Source organism: Jaculus jaculus, chromosome 10 (assembly GCF_020740685.1).
Source record: "Jaculus jaculus isolate mJacJac1 chromosome 10, mJacJac1.mat.Y.cur, whole genome shotgun sequence".
Taxonomy (NCBI): domain Eukaryota; kingdom Metazoa; phylum Chordata; class Mammalia; order Rodentia; family Dipodidae; genus Jaculus; species Jaculus jaculus.
This window is the reverse complement of record NC_059111.1, coordinates 82,533,389-82,549,331: the sequence shown is the minus strand read 5'-3', so window position 1 is coordinate 82,549,331 and position 15,943 is coordinate 82,533,389. Positions and strand designations below refer to the sequence as shown.

General features: G+C 41.1%; 1 protein-coding gene across 5 annotated transcripts in view; it reads right to left on the bottom strand.

Moving 5' to 3' along the window:
* Positions 1-9,461, bottom strand: part of Ptprz1 (protein tyrosine phosphatase receptor type Z1) — a 174,416-nt gene extending 164,955 nt beyond the window's left edge. For all 5 annotated transcript variants that reach the window (XM_045160208.1, XM_045160209.1, XM_045160211.1 and 2 more), the window contains exon 1: positions 9,142-9,461. In XM_045160208.1, coding sequence (XP_045016143.1) covers positions 9,142-9,199 — 58 coding nt within the window. In that variant the 5' untranslated portion in view covers positions 9,200-9,461. The remainder of the gene's footprint in view (positions 1-9,141) is intronic.
* Positions 9,462-15,943: the final 6,482 nt, after the last annotated feature.

The window sequence follows — 15,943 nt, the reverse complement described above, 5'->3', positions numbered from 1 at the left end:
AGGTCACAGCAAGAATATGGATCATTGGCAAAATGATAAATAATATATGCTTGTGTCTGGATGAGTAATTCTTGAGACTTCTATCTTAGAGACTGGTTCACTTATCTTTCCACAGGTAATAGACTTGAGCCTCTGAGGCAGCTCCAAAGTTGTCTACCTCCTGAACTCTAGTTTGTAAGCTATGATGTCAACCACTGTAGTTCCAGGATTACTCCAAACCTGAAACTGCTTAAGAAGACGGGAAAGGGATGGGGTATTTTCCAGGTCCTTTGTCCTATGGTACCTGCTATGTTTTAACATAACATGAAAGTTTCCAGTATCTCTACCTTAAGAAAAATGAACAAAGATTAAGAGTCTCATGAAGTTGGCGTGTATCAGTAGTTTGCACTCTGGCTGTGTGCTACAATCACCTGGGGAGTTATAAGAAATATCCATTCCTGGTCACAGCACAGAGATGCTATGATGTACTTGGCTAGAAGTTACTCAGGGGCTTTGGTTAACTCAGGGTGGTATAACAACATACCATAGACTAAGCGATGAAAATAATAGGCATTTCTTTCTCACTGTTCTGGAGGCTGGAAAGTCCAATATCAAGGGGCTGAGAGAAGTGGCTCTTGGTGAGGGATCTCTTCCAAGCTTGCAGATGGCAGCCTTCCAGCTGTGTTTTAACACGGTGGGGGTGGGGGGGAAAGAGCTCTGGCTTCTTCCCCTTCTCTTAAAGGCACTAATTTCATTCATGACTGCTTAAACCTATTTGCTCTCCAAAAGTCTCATCTTCAAATATTATTGTATTGGCATTTGGGGATTCAAATCTGAATTCTAGAAGGGAAGAAGACATTTGGCATACTGCACCAGTTCAGTTCAAAATCAGGACGCAAAACTCCTGATTTTAGTCAATAGCTGTCAACATTCTTTTGCAGAGGAACGAATATGACAGCAAAATCCCACATGTGTCCCAATGATCCTGTGGCTCCCATAAATAGATCTCAATTTGTAAAACTCTATAATATCTTAACAAATCTTACTCAAGAAAATGTGTCAATACAGGTAATTACAGAAATTATTTTTAACCAGATGGAATGACTGAAAACCATGAGAACACCAAGAATGTTACTTATATCTGTCCAATATTTTCTCAGCCTGTAATGAGTTCTCTGGTTGGAATCATGTGTTATAGTGTTTTCATGTTTTTCCTACTCAAGGTACTGACTGAGTTGATCAGTTCAGAGAAAAGGCCTAGAATTCTGTTAGTGTCAGTGAAAATAGTAACAACAAAACAAACAAACAAACAAAAAAAACCGTATGAATTGTTACAAGGGCATTATTTTCTAAGAATTGAATGTTTCCGGTAGCCTGGTCAGAATAGCCTTGCTTCCTACTAATGAATAAATTTTCTTTTCAAAATATGTAACAACTATAGTCCCAAAAAACTTATAAAAATCTATCTTTACTCATAGGCTCACAGAATGACTCATGTTTATTGAATAAGACCAGAAAGTTGACATTAACCAAGACCCCAAATAATTGAATTTACTCTAATATCTGTGAGCAAATATCAGAAGGAATAAAAGACAAGCAGCCTATTTAAACACACTAGCATTTCTAGCGGAAACATCTGTTAACTCATACTTTGAGAATTCTTCTTACCAAGTCCTCCAAATTATATTAACAAAGTAAAAATATTTTTCCTAATGGCACCAAATAGCATCAGTTTCCTCCCTATCAAACTGTTCATCAAGACGCTGAGGAAATGATGAAAGTTTATTTGATTATCTTAATTCTATGATCAAAAGAATCGAGGATATAGAGGAATTAGTATCAAAAAAGATAAAGGAGGGAAGGTAGAGAGGGAAAAAGAGAGGGAAGGAGGGTGATAAGAATGAAATCAAAGATACTAACAAAAGAGAAAGTGTCCTTGACTTCTGTTTTGACCCCTGTGAGGAGTTCTAACCTGGCTCAAGCCTGATCCCATCTGAATTCAGCTCACTACTTTCTAAAGATGCACTGTGCACAGGACTAAGTCAGGGGCTGCACATTATCTAAAGCATTACTGATAAAATTAAATATAATCTGAAAGCACATACATCCAAGAATGCAACAGTACTCACAATGTTTGTTTGCTTTGTTTTCAGAATTGTCTTAGACCCCTACTTCTCATGGTTAGTTTAAATATGAGGATTTACACAATACCATGGCTTTTGTCTGACTGCAAGTATAATGTTTGAGGATTTAAGATATTTCAGTTCGCATTACCAACCAGCCTCACTCCACTGCCTTCTACTCCCACAACACACCAACATCATATACACAAGGCAGCACATTTGTTGACTTGGATGTCCTGATGCCCTGGGACATATCCAAGATTTGCTGGAGCCAATTCATGCAGAATGAAATGCACACTCAGGGATACTCATGCATATTACTCATGGGAAGTTTATTTTTTTATGCATAGTCAGTGTCTGCAACTACGTGATGCTGAGAAATATTTCTGAATCAATGCAAGCAGATTTCTCGTGCCAGAAGTGACATTCAAAGATTAGCAAGGTAAGATCAATGCTGACTAAACTCTTAGACTGCAATCAGAAACAGCAGAAGGAAAGACCAACTGAAATTGGCTGATCTCAAAACCAGAAAGCTAGTGCAGTGTAAGAAGATTCACAGTGCCACTCTCTAAGACTGCAGGTATTAAGGATTTATTTATTTTTTTAGAATTATATCCCTTTATTTTTATTTATTTATTTATTTGAGAGAGGGAAAGAAGCACACACAGAGAGAGAAAGAGAGATCGGGTATGACATGGCTTCTAGCCTCTGCAAATGAACTCCAGATGCATGTACCACCTTGTGCATCTGGCTTATGTGGGTCCTGGAGAATTGAACCGAGGTCATTTAGCTTTGTAGGTGAGCACCTTAACCACTAAGCCATCTCTTCAGTCTGGCATTAAGGATTTATTAATCATGGTCTCTGTGTTCTAAGTCCAAGAAACCAACAATGAGTGCATTTTAGTTTTTTACTTTGAAGAGCTGGTCTGCTGGGGAAGACAAATACCATAAGACACTATAGTGTGAGCTAAAACAAATTATGGGCAGAATGTTATGGGAAAAGACCAAACCACCAACTGCTCAATGCCAGTTTGTAAAGCCCACAAAGTGGCCATTCACTCTTCTTCACCATTGTTTCTCTACTAATAGCCACCCCAATATGTTTGAGATGGTTGTATGACTGACACAATGCAGGTCAGAAATATCTCCCATGCATCAGCTCTTCCAAAAATTTTAATAACTTTAGAAATGTTTCAAGCTGAATTGATAACAGTTATTACTATGTATTTTAGTGTTGTTTCCCTAAAATAGTGGGATTCATCTGACTGTATGAGTAATAAAAATGCTCTGTGTCCACAATACCCTTTCTGGTACCCACAGTGGACAGCTGTGTGGATACCTGAATCCGAGCTAGTGTGACAAACGAAGTGAATTTTATTTTGAAAGATTTTAAATTAGTGACTTATGGCTAGTAGCTTGGTGCTGGACAGCATAGTTTAAAAACATAAGTGTTTTAGGATTGTATAAGAGCATAAAATACTTTTCCTCAATGCCTAATGTATGTTATACACATATCAGAAGAATTACAAATACAGGCAAAAGTGGACTTTTTCTGTACGCAGAACTGCTAGGAATTACTTCTGATAAGAAATTTTAAAAGTTAAAGATGGGCTGGAGAGATAGCCTAGCAGTTAAGGTACTTTCCTATGAAGCTCAAGGACCAGATTTGATTCCTCAGTACCCACATAAGCCAGATGCATAAGGTGGCACATGTGTCTGGAGTACATTTGCAGTGGCTAGAGGCCCTGGCGTACTCATTTTTCCTCTATTTGCCTCTCTTTCTCTCTCTCTCTCAAATGAACAAATAAACAACATTTAATTTTTTTTAAGCTAAAGATAAATATTCACTGGCTCCGACTTTCACCATCAGTATTGTTCATGAAGTGGAAACAATTTAAAAATGCTTGATAATAGTGGGCTGGAGAGATGGTTTAGTGGTTAAGGCAGTTGCCTGTGAAGCCAAAGGACCCAGGTTTGATTGACCTGGACCCACGTAAAGCAGATGTACAAGGTGGCACATTCATTTACAGTGGCTGAAGGTCCTAGTGCACCCATTCTCTCCCTCTAAATAAAATAAAATAAAATAAATTTTAAAAAGTTTGGTAGTGAACATATTTGACACATTAAAAGATATTTGGAGAAGTCTATTGTTCTCAAATAGTTGCGAATAGAGAAAGTATCATAAAAGTGAGAGTTGGTGTTTTAATTTTTGAATTTTGTTTGTTATAATTATTTCTTATTTTCATTTTTAAAATTTATCTTATCTTATTTATTTATTTACTTAAGAGATAGAGAAAGAGGCAGATAAAGATAATGGGCTCGCCAAGGCCTCTAGTCACTGCAAATGAACTCCAGATGCACGTGCCACCTTGTTGGTGTCTTACAGCTCACCTGTGGCTTAAGGGTGGTCTTGAAGTCCTTGCAGTACTTATACCCCAGCCTCCCACATGCTCATTGTATAGTCAAGGAACCACCAGGCACGGTATAAAAGTAAGTTTTAAAGAAGGTCTTCGATGTAGGTACTGAGTCAGTTTAGCTGGATTGTGGGCGTCTGTCATGAGTCCCAGGACAATGTTTGCATATGCCCCATTGTATTCCAGAGCAGTTGATGCCAGTATCTAACAGATATAAGGAAAGGGTTATGACAGTAGCCTTGGTGGGATAGCACACGTGGGGCAGCCCGACACCTGGATCATGGTTGTCATTTCAGGACCAGGTACATTAGTCAAAAATTGACACATGGAAGTTATTTTCACAGAACAAAAGGAAAATTATGCTCAAAATTTAAAAAAGGAAACATGATATGGAAATACATGAGCAATAAACAAGACACGCAAAATGCAAATAGGACTGTGAAATGCAGCATTTGATCCTCCAGAAACATCTTAAAAATTCCCACTAGGAGAATGATGCCCTGAGAATGAAAACAGAAACAGCCTTGCAATTCCAGGACTTGAAGACAGGAGGATCAAGAGTTCAAGTCCAGTCTTGGCCATATAGGGAATTACAAGCCATCGTGGACTATATGAGAACCTGTCTAAGAAGACAAACTAGCAGACAAAACCCAAGTTTTTAAAAAGTAGCAACAAATAAAACAAGGCGTTTAAACAGCTCTGGAGCTGGAAGGAACAAAAGCTAATACAGGCTGTATAAATGAGATAAGTCATTTGACTTCTGTTTTACTCATCTGTAAAACATATAACATGGAATAGAATGAATGAGAAATGGATATAAGACCTCCAGTACTAGGGCTGTACCAGGCAAATGCAAGAGTGGGTTGCAAGTAGATTTAAGGCATAAAGAGCTCAACTTCTCTGTAAAGCCCTTTTTTGTAAAGTGCCGGGGGCCTGATACAGGGTCCATTTCCACACTACAGTCTGAAAAGTGAGCTGACACTCTGTCAAGCCACACTCTCAGGGAAGATACCATTCAGATCTTTTTGGAGTATTCAGCATGTCCTTCCAGAAACCTGAACTTTTTCCAGAAGCAAAGTTACCACAACATAAAAAATTTAATCAGGATCTTCAGGCTCTAGCACAGACATAAGAGTAGAAATGAATTCATCAATGAAATGCTTTGTCCTGGCAAACTCCCCTGTAGGAAAGCAACCAAAGTCTGCAGACTGAGGAGTGGGATGGAATATGGACAACAGGTTATTCTACTAATCATAATTAATGTTCTTAACCAAGACTGGTCATTATTTGAGCAAGGATGGGGGACATGACTATTTTATATCCATGGTTGTGATTTTTTTCTTGAGGACAAACTGACCAAGAGTCACAACATACTGAATTCCAATGGCTCTATGGTGATTAAGTTTTGCAGGAACTTTAGGTATGACTTATTTATAAGTGGTTAGTACAGCAGTAAGACATAACAGGGAAGCTTAAAACCTGATTCATTACATATTTAACAACAATATTTATACACCTGAATTCAGCATACCTCGAAGCACTATAAGTCACTTAATCCACAAATCCTGAGGACTCATGAATGGCAGGAAATGATTCCTTAAAGCTTTGTAAACAGTGCCATTTCCTCTAACTCTCACTTAAGTCTCCTTACAGAAAGGCCACTGTAGTGTTTCCTATCAACATGCTTGCTCAGTGGTTGAGAAAGAGTCTGCACCAGCACTTGCTCAACTGTAAGTTATTCTGAGTGGAAATCTAGTTGGGGGAAAAAAAACAATAAACAAAAGACAAAGCAATTGTTTTATTTTCCTAGTTCAAACCATCAAGCTACTTGGGACACAGTGATCTGGTCCTGATCATGTGATCATGAAGACACCTGTGACTGTAAATAATAAACACCTTAGTGAATTCCACAACATGTGTCTGGATGGTAGTCAGAATGGCAGTCTAGTGCTCCGAGTGTATGAAAGTTGTCATTTGACACAGCCAGCCTCAGTGATCCTCAGACCTGGACTGACGACTTATTCTGAATGAGAAGCTTTCTGGACAGCTCCAGACATAGAAAATAAAGAATAATCATATCCACATGCACTCATGTAGTTGCTGAGGGGAAAGTATGTGCCTCAGTTTCTACAGCACACTACCCCAACACCAGATATCCATCCCATTTGAGTGTGCCAATACCCCAGGTCAGCCACGTGGCAGCAATGTAAAAGATAGCTTTTGATAAAATGGTGAAGGATACAAAAGTAATGATTTTTCAGTCTTGAACCCACTTCTAAGTTCTGATACTTAGGCTTCCATTTAACGACATTATATAAACTAACAATAAACAGTGAATTCAATTCTTTCCCTTAAATATTATGTCATCAAAGAGCTAAACAACTCAACAACCTAAAATCCTTGTAACCCCAAATAAGTTACAAGTAAAGTTTTGCCGAGGGGGGAAAATACTGTATAAATATGGTAACTGCATGTAATGGAATACTGCTTCATCGTAAAAAGAAATGAAGGGCTGGAGAGATAGCTCAGTGGTTAATGGCACTTTTTTTTTTCAAAGCCTGATATCCTGGGTCTGATTCCCCAGTACCCACAAAAAGCCAGCTGATCATCTGCAGCATCTAGAGATCCTGGTGTTCCCATTACACAGACACACACACACTTTCTCCTTGCAAATAAATAAATAAATAAATAAAATATTACAAAAGGAATGAAGCACTGATACATGACATGAGCAAACCTTGAAAACATTATGCTAAGTGAATGAAACTGGATATAAAAGGCCACATGCTACATGATTCCATTCATATAAAATGTATTGGCAAGTCTATAGAGGCAGAAAGTTGATTAATGGTAGCTAAGACGAAGTTTAGGGGTGAAAAATAACAGTTTATAAGCATGGAGTTTCTTTGGAGAAGACTTAATATGTTTTGGAGTAGTGACTAGTGATAATTTTGGCTATACTAGATAACACTGAATTGTAGCGCTTTATAAAGATAAGTTGCATGGCTTGTGAATTTTATCTCAATTTACAATGTGTTGATGAATACAAAGCAATACTGTTTTGTTTTACTAATTTTCTGTGAGATTTTATTCCTTTTTTTTTTTTTTTTGTTTGATTTTCTGTTGCTTTGAGGTAGGGTTTTGTGTTAGCCCAGGCTGACCTGGAATTCACTATGTAGTCTCAGGGTGGTCTTGAACTCAAGGCGATCTCCCTACCTCTGCCTCCCAAGTACTGCGATTAAAGGCTTGCGCCACCATGCTTGGCTAAGATTTTCTTACATAATCATGCAGGTATCAAGGAGACCCGGCTTGGTTGTTCATATACATGTATAACAGGGATGTGGAAACATAAATTCAACAGGTTGTATTTGATAAGTGGTTTAAACAAAAGGTGTTCCCACTCCCAGCATGCTTTGTTAGGGTGTAGTGCCCAGCAGGTCCAGAGTTTCTTATGTGCATGCCATTAGCCCAGCAGCGCTGAGCACTTTCAGATAGCCTTGGGAATCTAAGTTACTTCTGTCTATGCAGTGGCTTCCAGGCAACTGACAACAGTGCTGGCAACAGAAAGCTCAGTGAGAACTTGAAAATGTCTCGCGTGTCGAGATCACTGCGTAGAGCAGCTCTCTCCAATAGATGAAAACGAGGTTTAAGATGAGCTTTAAGGCTCATATTTGTTGTTGTTGTTTGCGTGTATATATGTATTTCTGCTTTGTACGCATACGGCTAACCATAAAAAATTTAATTATCTGAGTGAAAAGAGCTAAACACATATACTCACAACCAGAGACATATTTTGTCATTTTTCAGGTTAATGCCTCTAAAGCATATATTCCATCCCCGAGTGCTTGAAAATCCTCATGAAGGAAAAAAAAAAAAAGACATTTATCTAATAAAAAGAATTTTTAAAATGCACCATACTTCTGGAACATCTAAATCAGCCCCCAAATAAAGACCGAAACCGAGAGCGACGTGGTGGGAACCGCGTGAGCTGGCGGTGGGGGAGGCGGAACAGCGCCACAGCCACCTGCAGCTCGGCACTCGCTCCGGGCGGGCGGCCGCGGGCAGACCGCATGTAGATAGAGATTCTGATAGAAACTTTCTTTCTTTCTTTTTTTTTTTAAAGTGACTGCCTGGACTTGAACGTGACTAAAAAAAACCTGAGCTGTCAGGTTGGTGCTTGCTCTGCTACGAATACCTTTCAGGTGCGTCTGTCATTCGTGTCAGCCACGTGTACTTTCCGTTCAAGTCCACTGTCACCCCCGCCACCCCGAGCATGACCACAGGACGCAGCCCCTCGGCCCCCTGTGGCCACTGTCGTCCCTTCCGCGTGGCCTCACGTCGCTCGACAAGGATCTGGCCACACGTGGAGAGGGGCGCGGGGCCGGCAGCCCACCCGAGTCTCCCAGGGTGCGGAGCACGCGCGCTCCTCCGCGCGGGGACCCGGGCAGGTGGCGGTGGCCCGAGCCGGGCAGGTGGGGGGACACGCAGCCCAAGCGGATGACCCCTGGGGGCCCGAAGGGGACGGTCCCCTTGGCTCTCGAATCCCCTGACAGCCCATCCCGGAGGGGTTTCCAGCGCTCGAGCGATGCCCGCGGGGGCGTCCCCGCCAGGCTCTGACCACTCACCCAGGCGACAGACGCAGAGGAGCTGCACGGCAGCGAGGAGGCGCCGGAGGAGTCGCATTGCCACGCGGGTCCGCGCGGGCCCTCGGCGCGCTCTGCTCCGGGCTGCTCGGCGGTGGAGAGGGCGGGGACGCCGAGGGAGGCCAGGGAACCCTTGTGGTCCTCCAGGGTATATAGGTGGTCGGGCGAGAGGGGGAGAGAGGGAGAGAAAGGGAGGGAGGGGTGCAGGTAAAGAAAGGCGGGCGCGCGGCGGTGGTGGCGACGGTGCGGGGACCCTGCGCCGCCGTGGACTCGGTGCCCTGCTTCGCAGCGCCTGGCGCGGTCTGAGCGCTCGGGGCGCGGGGGCGCGCGGTGCGGGCGGGCGCGCGCTCTGCCGGGCTGTGCCGTGCGCGCGCGGGCGCGCCGGGGACGGGGGCCGCGGGGCCGCGCCTGGGAACCGGCGCCCGGCCTGGGGTCGTGCGCGTGCGGGGCCCGGGATCCCAGCCCAGCCAGTCACATCCCCACACCTCCCCTTCCTCCCCCTGCCCGCTGCCAGGGCTTTTGCTGCCCTGGAGTTGGTGGAACCCGCTGGGGCTTAGAATCTCCGTGGAGAAAGCCTCTCTTCATTAACACTCCCTCCATCCGTAGGAAGAGAAAAGAGGAAGCCAGACCCCCCCACCCCCACCTTATTGTCCTGCACCGCCAGAGCTGACCTTTGGGCTTCACCCCTGGGAAAGTTTTTCGTTTTATTGTTGAACTCCCAGAAGATGTTAAGTGGGTCCAATCAGAAAGGGGTGGGGGCGCCTGAAGAAACTGGGTTCTCCTCCCCCTTTTCTTTCCATTTTCCAAGTAACGAAAGTAGTTCCAGAGCCCATTAACTCTAGGGCGGTTAACTCCCGTAATCTCGAGCCCCCATTGAGGCCAGTGCAGCTTGACCCCTTCCCTAGACCCCATCAAGATGCCCTGCTGAGTACAGCTGCTGCGGAACGTTCGCGCTGCTGGGCCTCGCTGAGCAGAGATACCCCAGAGCCTCCTCGCTTGGGGCCCTCCTGCAGGCAGATGATTTGTTTGATGGAAGGGTGCACAAAAGACACAGAATAGACACCTCTGAGATGGACATGTCACCCTGTATATGCTTGTTTCTACGGAAGTGTGTGTGTGTGTTTACAAGGAGATTGTGAGTGCCTTGATGTCGATCAGTTGGTTTTTAATGGCAGCTGCTAGCACCTTGGTGAGGCTAGGGGAGGGGATTCACTAGGTGTCCTTGAAGTCCCAGTGAAATAGTGACCAGACAACTGGTGGCAATATCCGCCAATAGCCTAAATGCAACCAGTTCTGAAAATTCACGAGATTGTTATATACATGGTATGGTTTAACTGCTTGTGCATTTTGCACTGGTAAGAGAACAGGGTTGGGGCCTTTTCTAGGAGTTCAATCTAAGGGCAGAGAAAACAATTCTGCAATTATCCCTTATATTCTTAGCAACGGTTTGATGATGGCGTCTGTGCAGTGTGGACTCCTGTGTTTTGTTCCTGTCTCAGAGTCAGTACTCTAGCGTTATAAAAATCAAAGAATACTCACTGCATACTAAATAGGGTTCTGGGTGTATTTCAGCTGTTACTACCAGTTCTCACGAATTCCCACAGCCTCTGAACACTTGGCTCAGTGTGCAGAGCTAATCATGCAGCTTAGTGGTGCCTCGCAGATGCATGGTTGCTGTGCAAGAACAGACTCTGAAACCAGACCAATGTTAAGAAGCTGACCCTTGACCCCACTCCTACTTTTTCTCTGAACAGAAATAGAAATATGATAACTTTTACAAGGATTACAATGGGGGTTAACAGTTGTATGGATTTCCATAAAAAAGAACTTTCCAGCCTTTTTCTTTTCTCCTTCCTTCCTTCCTTCCTTCCTTCCTTCCTTCCTTCCTTCCTTCCTTCCTTCCTTTCTTTTTCTAGCAAAATAGAGAGGTATATACACACAGAAGGTGCACTGCAATGGTCAGAGAAGATGTTTACTGAATGTGGACTGGAGTAGTCAGGGAGGGTTTCTTAGAGAAGGGTAGTTATGCAAGAAGGCCTGGCAGGAAAGTTTGATATCAAGACACGGATGTCATGTCATTTAAAAGCAGTGTGAGCCAAGTGTGATGGTGTACACCTTTAATCTCAGTACATGAGATGCAGAGGTAGGAGGACTGCTGTGAATTGAAGACCAGCCTGAGACTACATAGTGAATTCCAGGTCAGCCTGGGCTACAGTGAGACACTACCTCAACCCCCATCCCCCCAAAAATGAATAAAAGAGTGTAAATTACATTTGAGCAGATTGAGGATGGTCAATGCTCATACTATGGCAAACACTGATTCACCACTGGAGAAGTTGGAAGTGAAATTCTAAGGGTACTAACACACAAAACTACAAAGGAACTTTAACTATTTAGATAAAGCTAGGTTTGTTCGAGGGAATGCATGGTGGTGTGGTAGGTCCGAAGGGTCAAGGTAATTCTGCTAGCCTGTGAGAAGAGTCCAGCAAGACATGCAGCCATTATAGTAGCTTGTTAGTTAGCCCTGCTAGTTCATTTTATTTTCCTTCTGATCTTTTGAGGTAGGGTCTAACTCTAGCCCAGGCTGACCTGGAACTCACTCTGCAGTCCTAGGCTGGGCTCAAACTCACAGCAGTTCTTCTACCTTTGTCTCCAGAGAGCTAGGACTAAACATATATACAACCAAGCCCCTAGATAGCCCTATTATAAAAGCACTTCATGTCATTATTAGAGTTGGATTACCAAACAAAGGTGCTGTTGAAACTGAAGTTTTCTTAGAAGACGGGGTAGTTGAGTCTAGGTCTGTGACACTTCAGTTCTCATAATTAAAGGTATTCTCAGTCACCTTTGAAGGAACAAAAACCACTGAGGAAGTGTGATACTGTATTGGTGTTTGCATGGGGACAGGATGGCAACCAATTCTACAGACTGAGTGATAGCAATGGAAAACTGACCTGGAGAACCAGCCTACGTGGATCTGATAGTTCTGAGGAGTGATAACAGAGCAGGAGGCTGAGGTCCCTGGGAAACAGGTCACTGAAACAGCCCAGGTGTGGGAGAATAGACGGCATCAAAGGGTGGGAGCATCTGAAACATACTGTATCTCACATTTCACAATTTAACTTGGGCTATGGTCATTTCTGGGATGTGGTTCCTGATCAGTATACATTAGTAAGTTGAAGCTGTAAACTATAAAACCAGATGCTATCATTTAGTGCCTGAATATATGTGCTTGTATATATATGCCAGGCACAACCAGAAAGAATACATCTAGCTGAAGCCTTCACTTACCTTGGTGAGGTAAATTCACTTAGTTATCATCTATATCCCATGCTGAATGATGTAAATTCAAACTCATGTAAATAAACCAGAGCTCTTGGAGTATGATCACTCTCAGGGTGTGGTACCTACCATTAAATGTGAGAAGTTGAAATGAAGAGAGAAATGGTCAGGCCACGTGGATAAGCAGGTTAAGGAATATATTGGAGGAAAGAATGCTAACTTCAATGAAGACTTGCAAAATATTCCAAAAGTCAGAATTTTTATAGAAATAAAATAGACTGAGTTCCTCATAATTCATACTTCACATTAACTTGCTCATTTAACACACTTCTGCTTGGTGTCCATTGTGTGTCATGCACTCCCTAAGAATGAGTGACACCATCCCTCCCACATTGTCAGTGTTACAGAAGACAGCACTGCTACTATCAAATGTCTTTGCACACAACTGTTAGGTAAAATAGAAGATGCCCAGTCAAATTCAAATGTCAAACAGTGAAAAGCTTGGCAGTGCAAAATAATTTTGGTTGCTACAATATACTAAATTAAATGAATAATTTTTAGTGTGATAAAAAATGCAATGCAAAATAATCATTAGTGTACTGACATGCAATGTTTTTGTGATGTGACCTACTTATATTTTTAAAGCTCATTGTTTTATCTAAAATTCAAATTTAAGTAAGGGTTCTGCATTGTATTTGCTCATTCTTGAAAATCTAGCTTGGTGTATCCTGGAATTGTCTGATATTAACACTGGTCATTTGTAATTATGAAATGTCTATGGGTTCCATAAATTTCCTTACTTCACAAATTATTTACAAATACAGAAATATAGTTCGATATAAATGGGACAAGTGGAGTGTTTGCTCTGTTTGATGCTTAAACACAAGCAGTAAGAGATTACAGAAAATTATACACACTGAATAAAATGTAGGATTAAAGGAAAAATAAAATAGCTGTGCCTCTTACACAATAACAAGTTGTTCCTGTTTGAGTCCTACTACAAACTATTGATTTTTCACAGTCATTGTCATTGAAAACTATATTGGATCAATGTCACTAAGTTGAACCCACTAAATTCAATGGTCTGTTAAAGTAATGTTGATTTCTTTAGGAGTAAAGCACAGTTTTGTAATTATAACATGTTTGTGAAAAGCAAAGCTCAAAAAATACATATAAACTGAAATACAAGTGTGATATAGTTTGATTTTATGCAATATGTATCCTTTTCCAATCAGTTTCTTTTTCTTATCCATATGCACTTGTTTCCTCTAAGTCTTTTCATTACATTGGCTACATGTATCAAAATTTTTATTGTCCACTTACGTCCTGAAGAGCATCAGAGCTGCTCCTAATTTTAACAATTATCAGTAAGGTAATTATAAATACTTATATGTGGGTTTTTATGTAGATATAAGCTTTAAACTCATTTGGGTAAATGCCATGAATACTTATTGATTGCTGGATCATATGATAAGTGTTTAGTTTTATAAGAAACTGCACCAACTGTCTTCTAAAATGGCTTCACCAACATGCTCTTCTACAAGAGATGAAGGAGTGCATCTGTGACCTTGGAATCCAATTGGCATTTGATGCTTCCAGAGTCCTGGATGTGGAGCCTTGTCCCAGGTAGACAGTGGCATCTTATCTGGATATGGAACCTGGTCCCACCGTAGACAGTAGCATCTCTTCTGGATATGGGGCCTGGTCCCAGGTAGACATTAGCATCTCTTCTGGACATGGAGCCTGGTCCCACGTAGATGGTGGCATCTCATCATCATTTCAATGTGTAATTTGCTAATGACTCACGGCCTGCAGGATATTTTCTTTGCTCTTTGTACCTTCTCTTTGGTGAGGTATCTCTTTGGATCTTTTCCCCATTTATAAATTGTATTTCTTGGTTCCAATTTGATTTTTTTTGTTTAAAGTTTTCATTTTGAAATAACTACAGGGTTATTGAAATGTACAAATAGCAAAAATGAATTTTGTGTGTACAATATTTATATTCTCCAGTCAATATTATACTTTCATTTTTTTATCCTCTATTTTTTCCTAACCATCTGTAGCTCTGTATCATATCTATATCTAAACACCAAAAAGTTCCTCTTGGAAAAATAGTTGGACAGATCTAACCTGCATTATCAACCCTCCTTTAGGTAATTTTTCCACTGGAGCCTTCTTGTCTCTTATCAAGGAAGCTTTTGCTGATTGTGGAATATTATGCTAACAGTCTTATTTGTGATCACATTTGAGAGGAATCTATGTTGATTAGGAACCAGCTTGGGCTATGTGTGAACATGACATAAGTCTATGTTGTTTCCTTGAAAAGTTGCTCATGATTTGACAATGCTTATTTTTAAGTATTCTCTCCCTTTCTTCTCCTGCTCTGGTTGTTTTCTTACAATGTCCAGCCATTTGTCCTTCTAAAATTTAATGCATGCTCAATTTCAGAGAAATTTTCTAAACTAAATACCTAAGGTAGATTACACACCAGTAAATGGGACTCTGCACCGCACCAGTGATTGTTTTCAGGGATTTGAAATAATTATCTAAAAGGAATCAATTTGTTCCCTTTAATGAGAGCTTTTCTTTGAGGGGCTCATGTCAGCCCACAGTATGCTGTGTTAATTGTGTGTTGTATTAAGATAATCATTGTATTTATTGAACGTTTAGAGTGGCAGAGATAGTTGTGAGCATAAGATGGAAAGGTCATAGCAATCAGCTACATCTTGTTTCCATCTCCTCCATCCATCACTATCTCTTCTATGATGAAAAGATCTCATTTTCCTATAAACTTAGCTTCAACATCAATACTGACTTGTTATCTAGGCCTACAAAAAAGTCCAGGATATTATAAAATATATAAAGCATGTTTTGAAAATAAGTGAATGTCCATAGGATTGGATCACTAGAATGAGCAATTCTCCTAAGGTATGGTCACTACTCATAAATACTTTTTCAGGTGTTAATTTTTTCTGCTGAAAACTTAAAGATGTTTAATTAAGGATCATTCACAACTACCTTAGACAACCCATTATATATGTGTATCACTGCATGTTTATGTAACATTTTTATAAGATAGCATCTCTCTGTGTAGACTCGCTTAGAGTTCTTAGACTCCCAAGTGCTGGGATTACAGAAGTACACCAGCATGTCTGACTATCCATTATATTTCTGACTACATTAAAGTATTCTATTGACCTTTATATTTAATGAAATGTTTTCCTTCTATAAGCCCCAACAATTTGACTTGAGGACCCAGAACAAATAGCTTCCACATATTTATAGAAAGAAGTTGTTTTCCTCCAAATTCAGATATGATATATTCCTGCTCCTGCTACATACTGATTCCTCCAAGAATGATCTGACCTGCCTAGTTTCCCAGGCAAGTGGTCTATTAGTCTCTTCTCTTTCCTGTGTCTATTTATTTTCCTAATCAGTCTATCCCTACATTTCTACTAAAAGTTCCTCTCTTGGTCTCATGTCTCCTTATAATTACATTCCC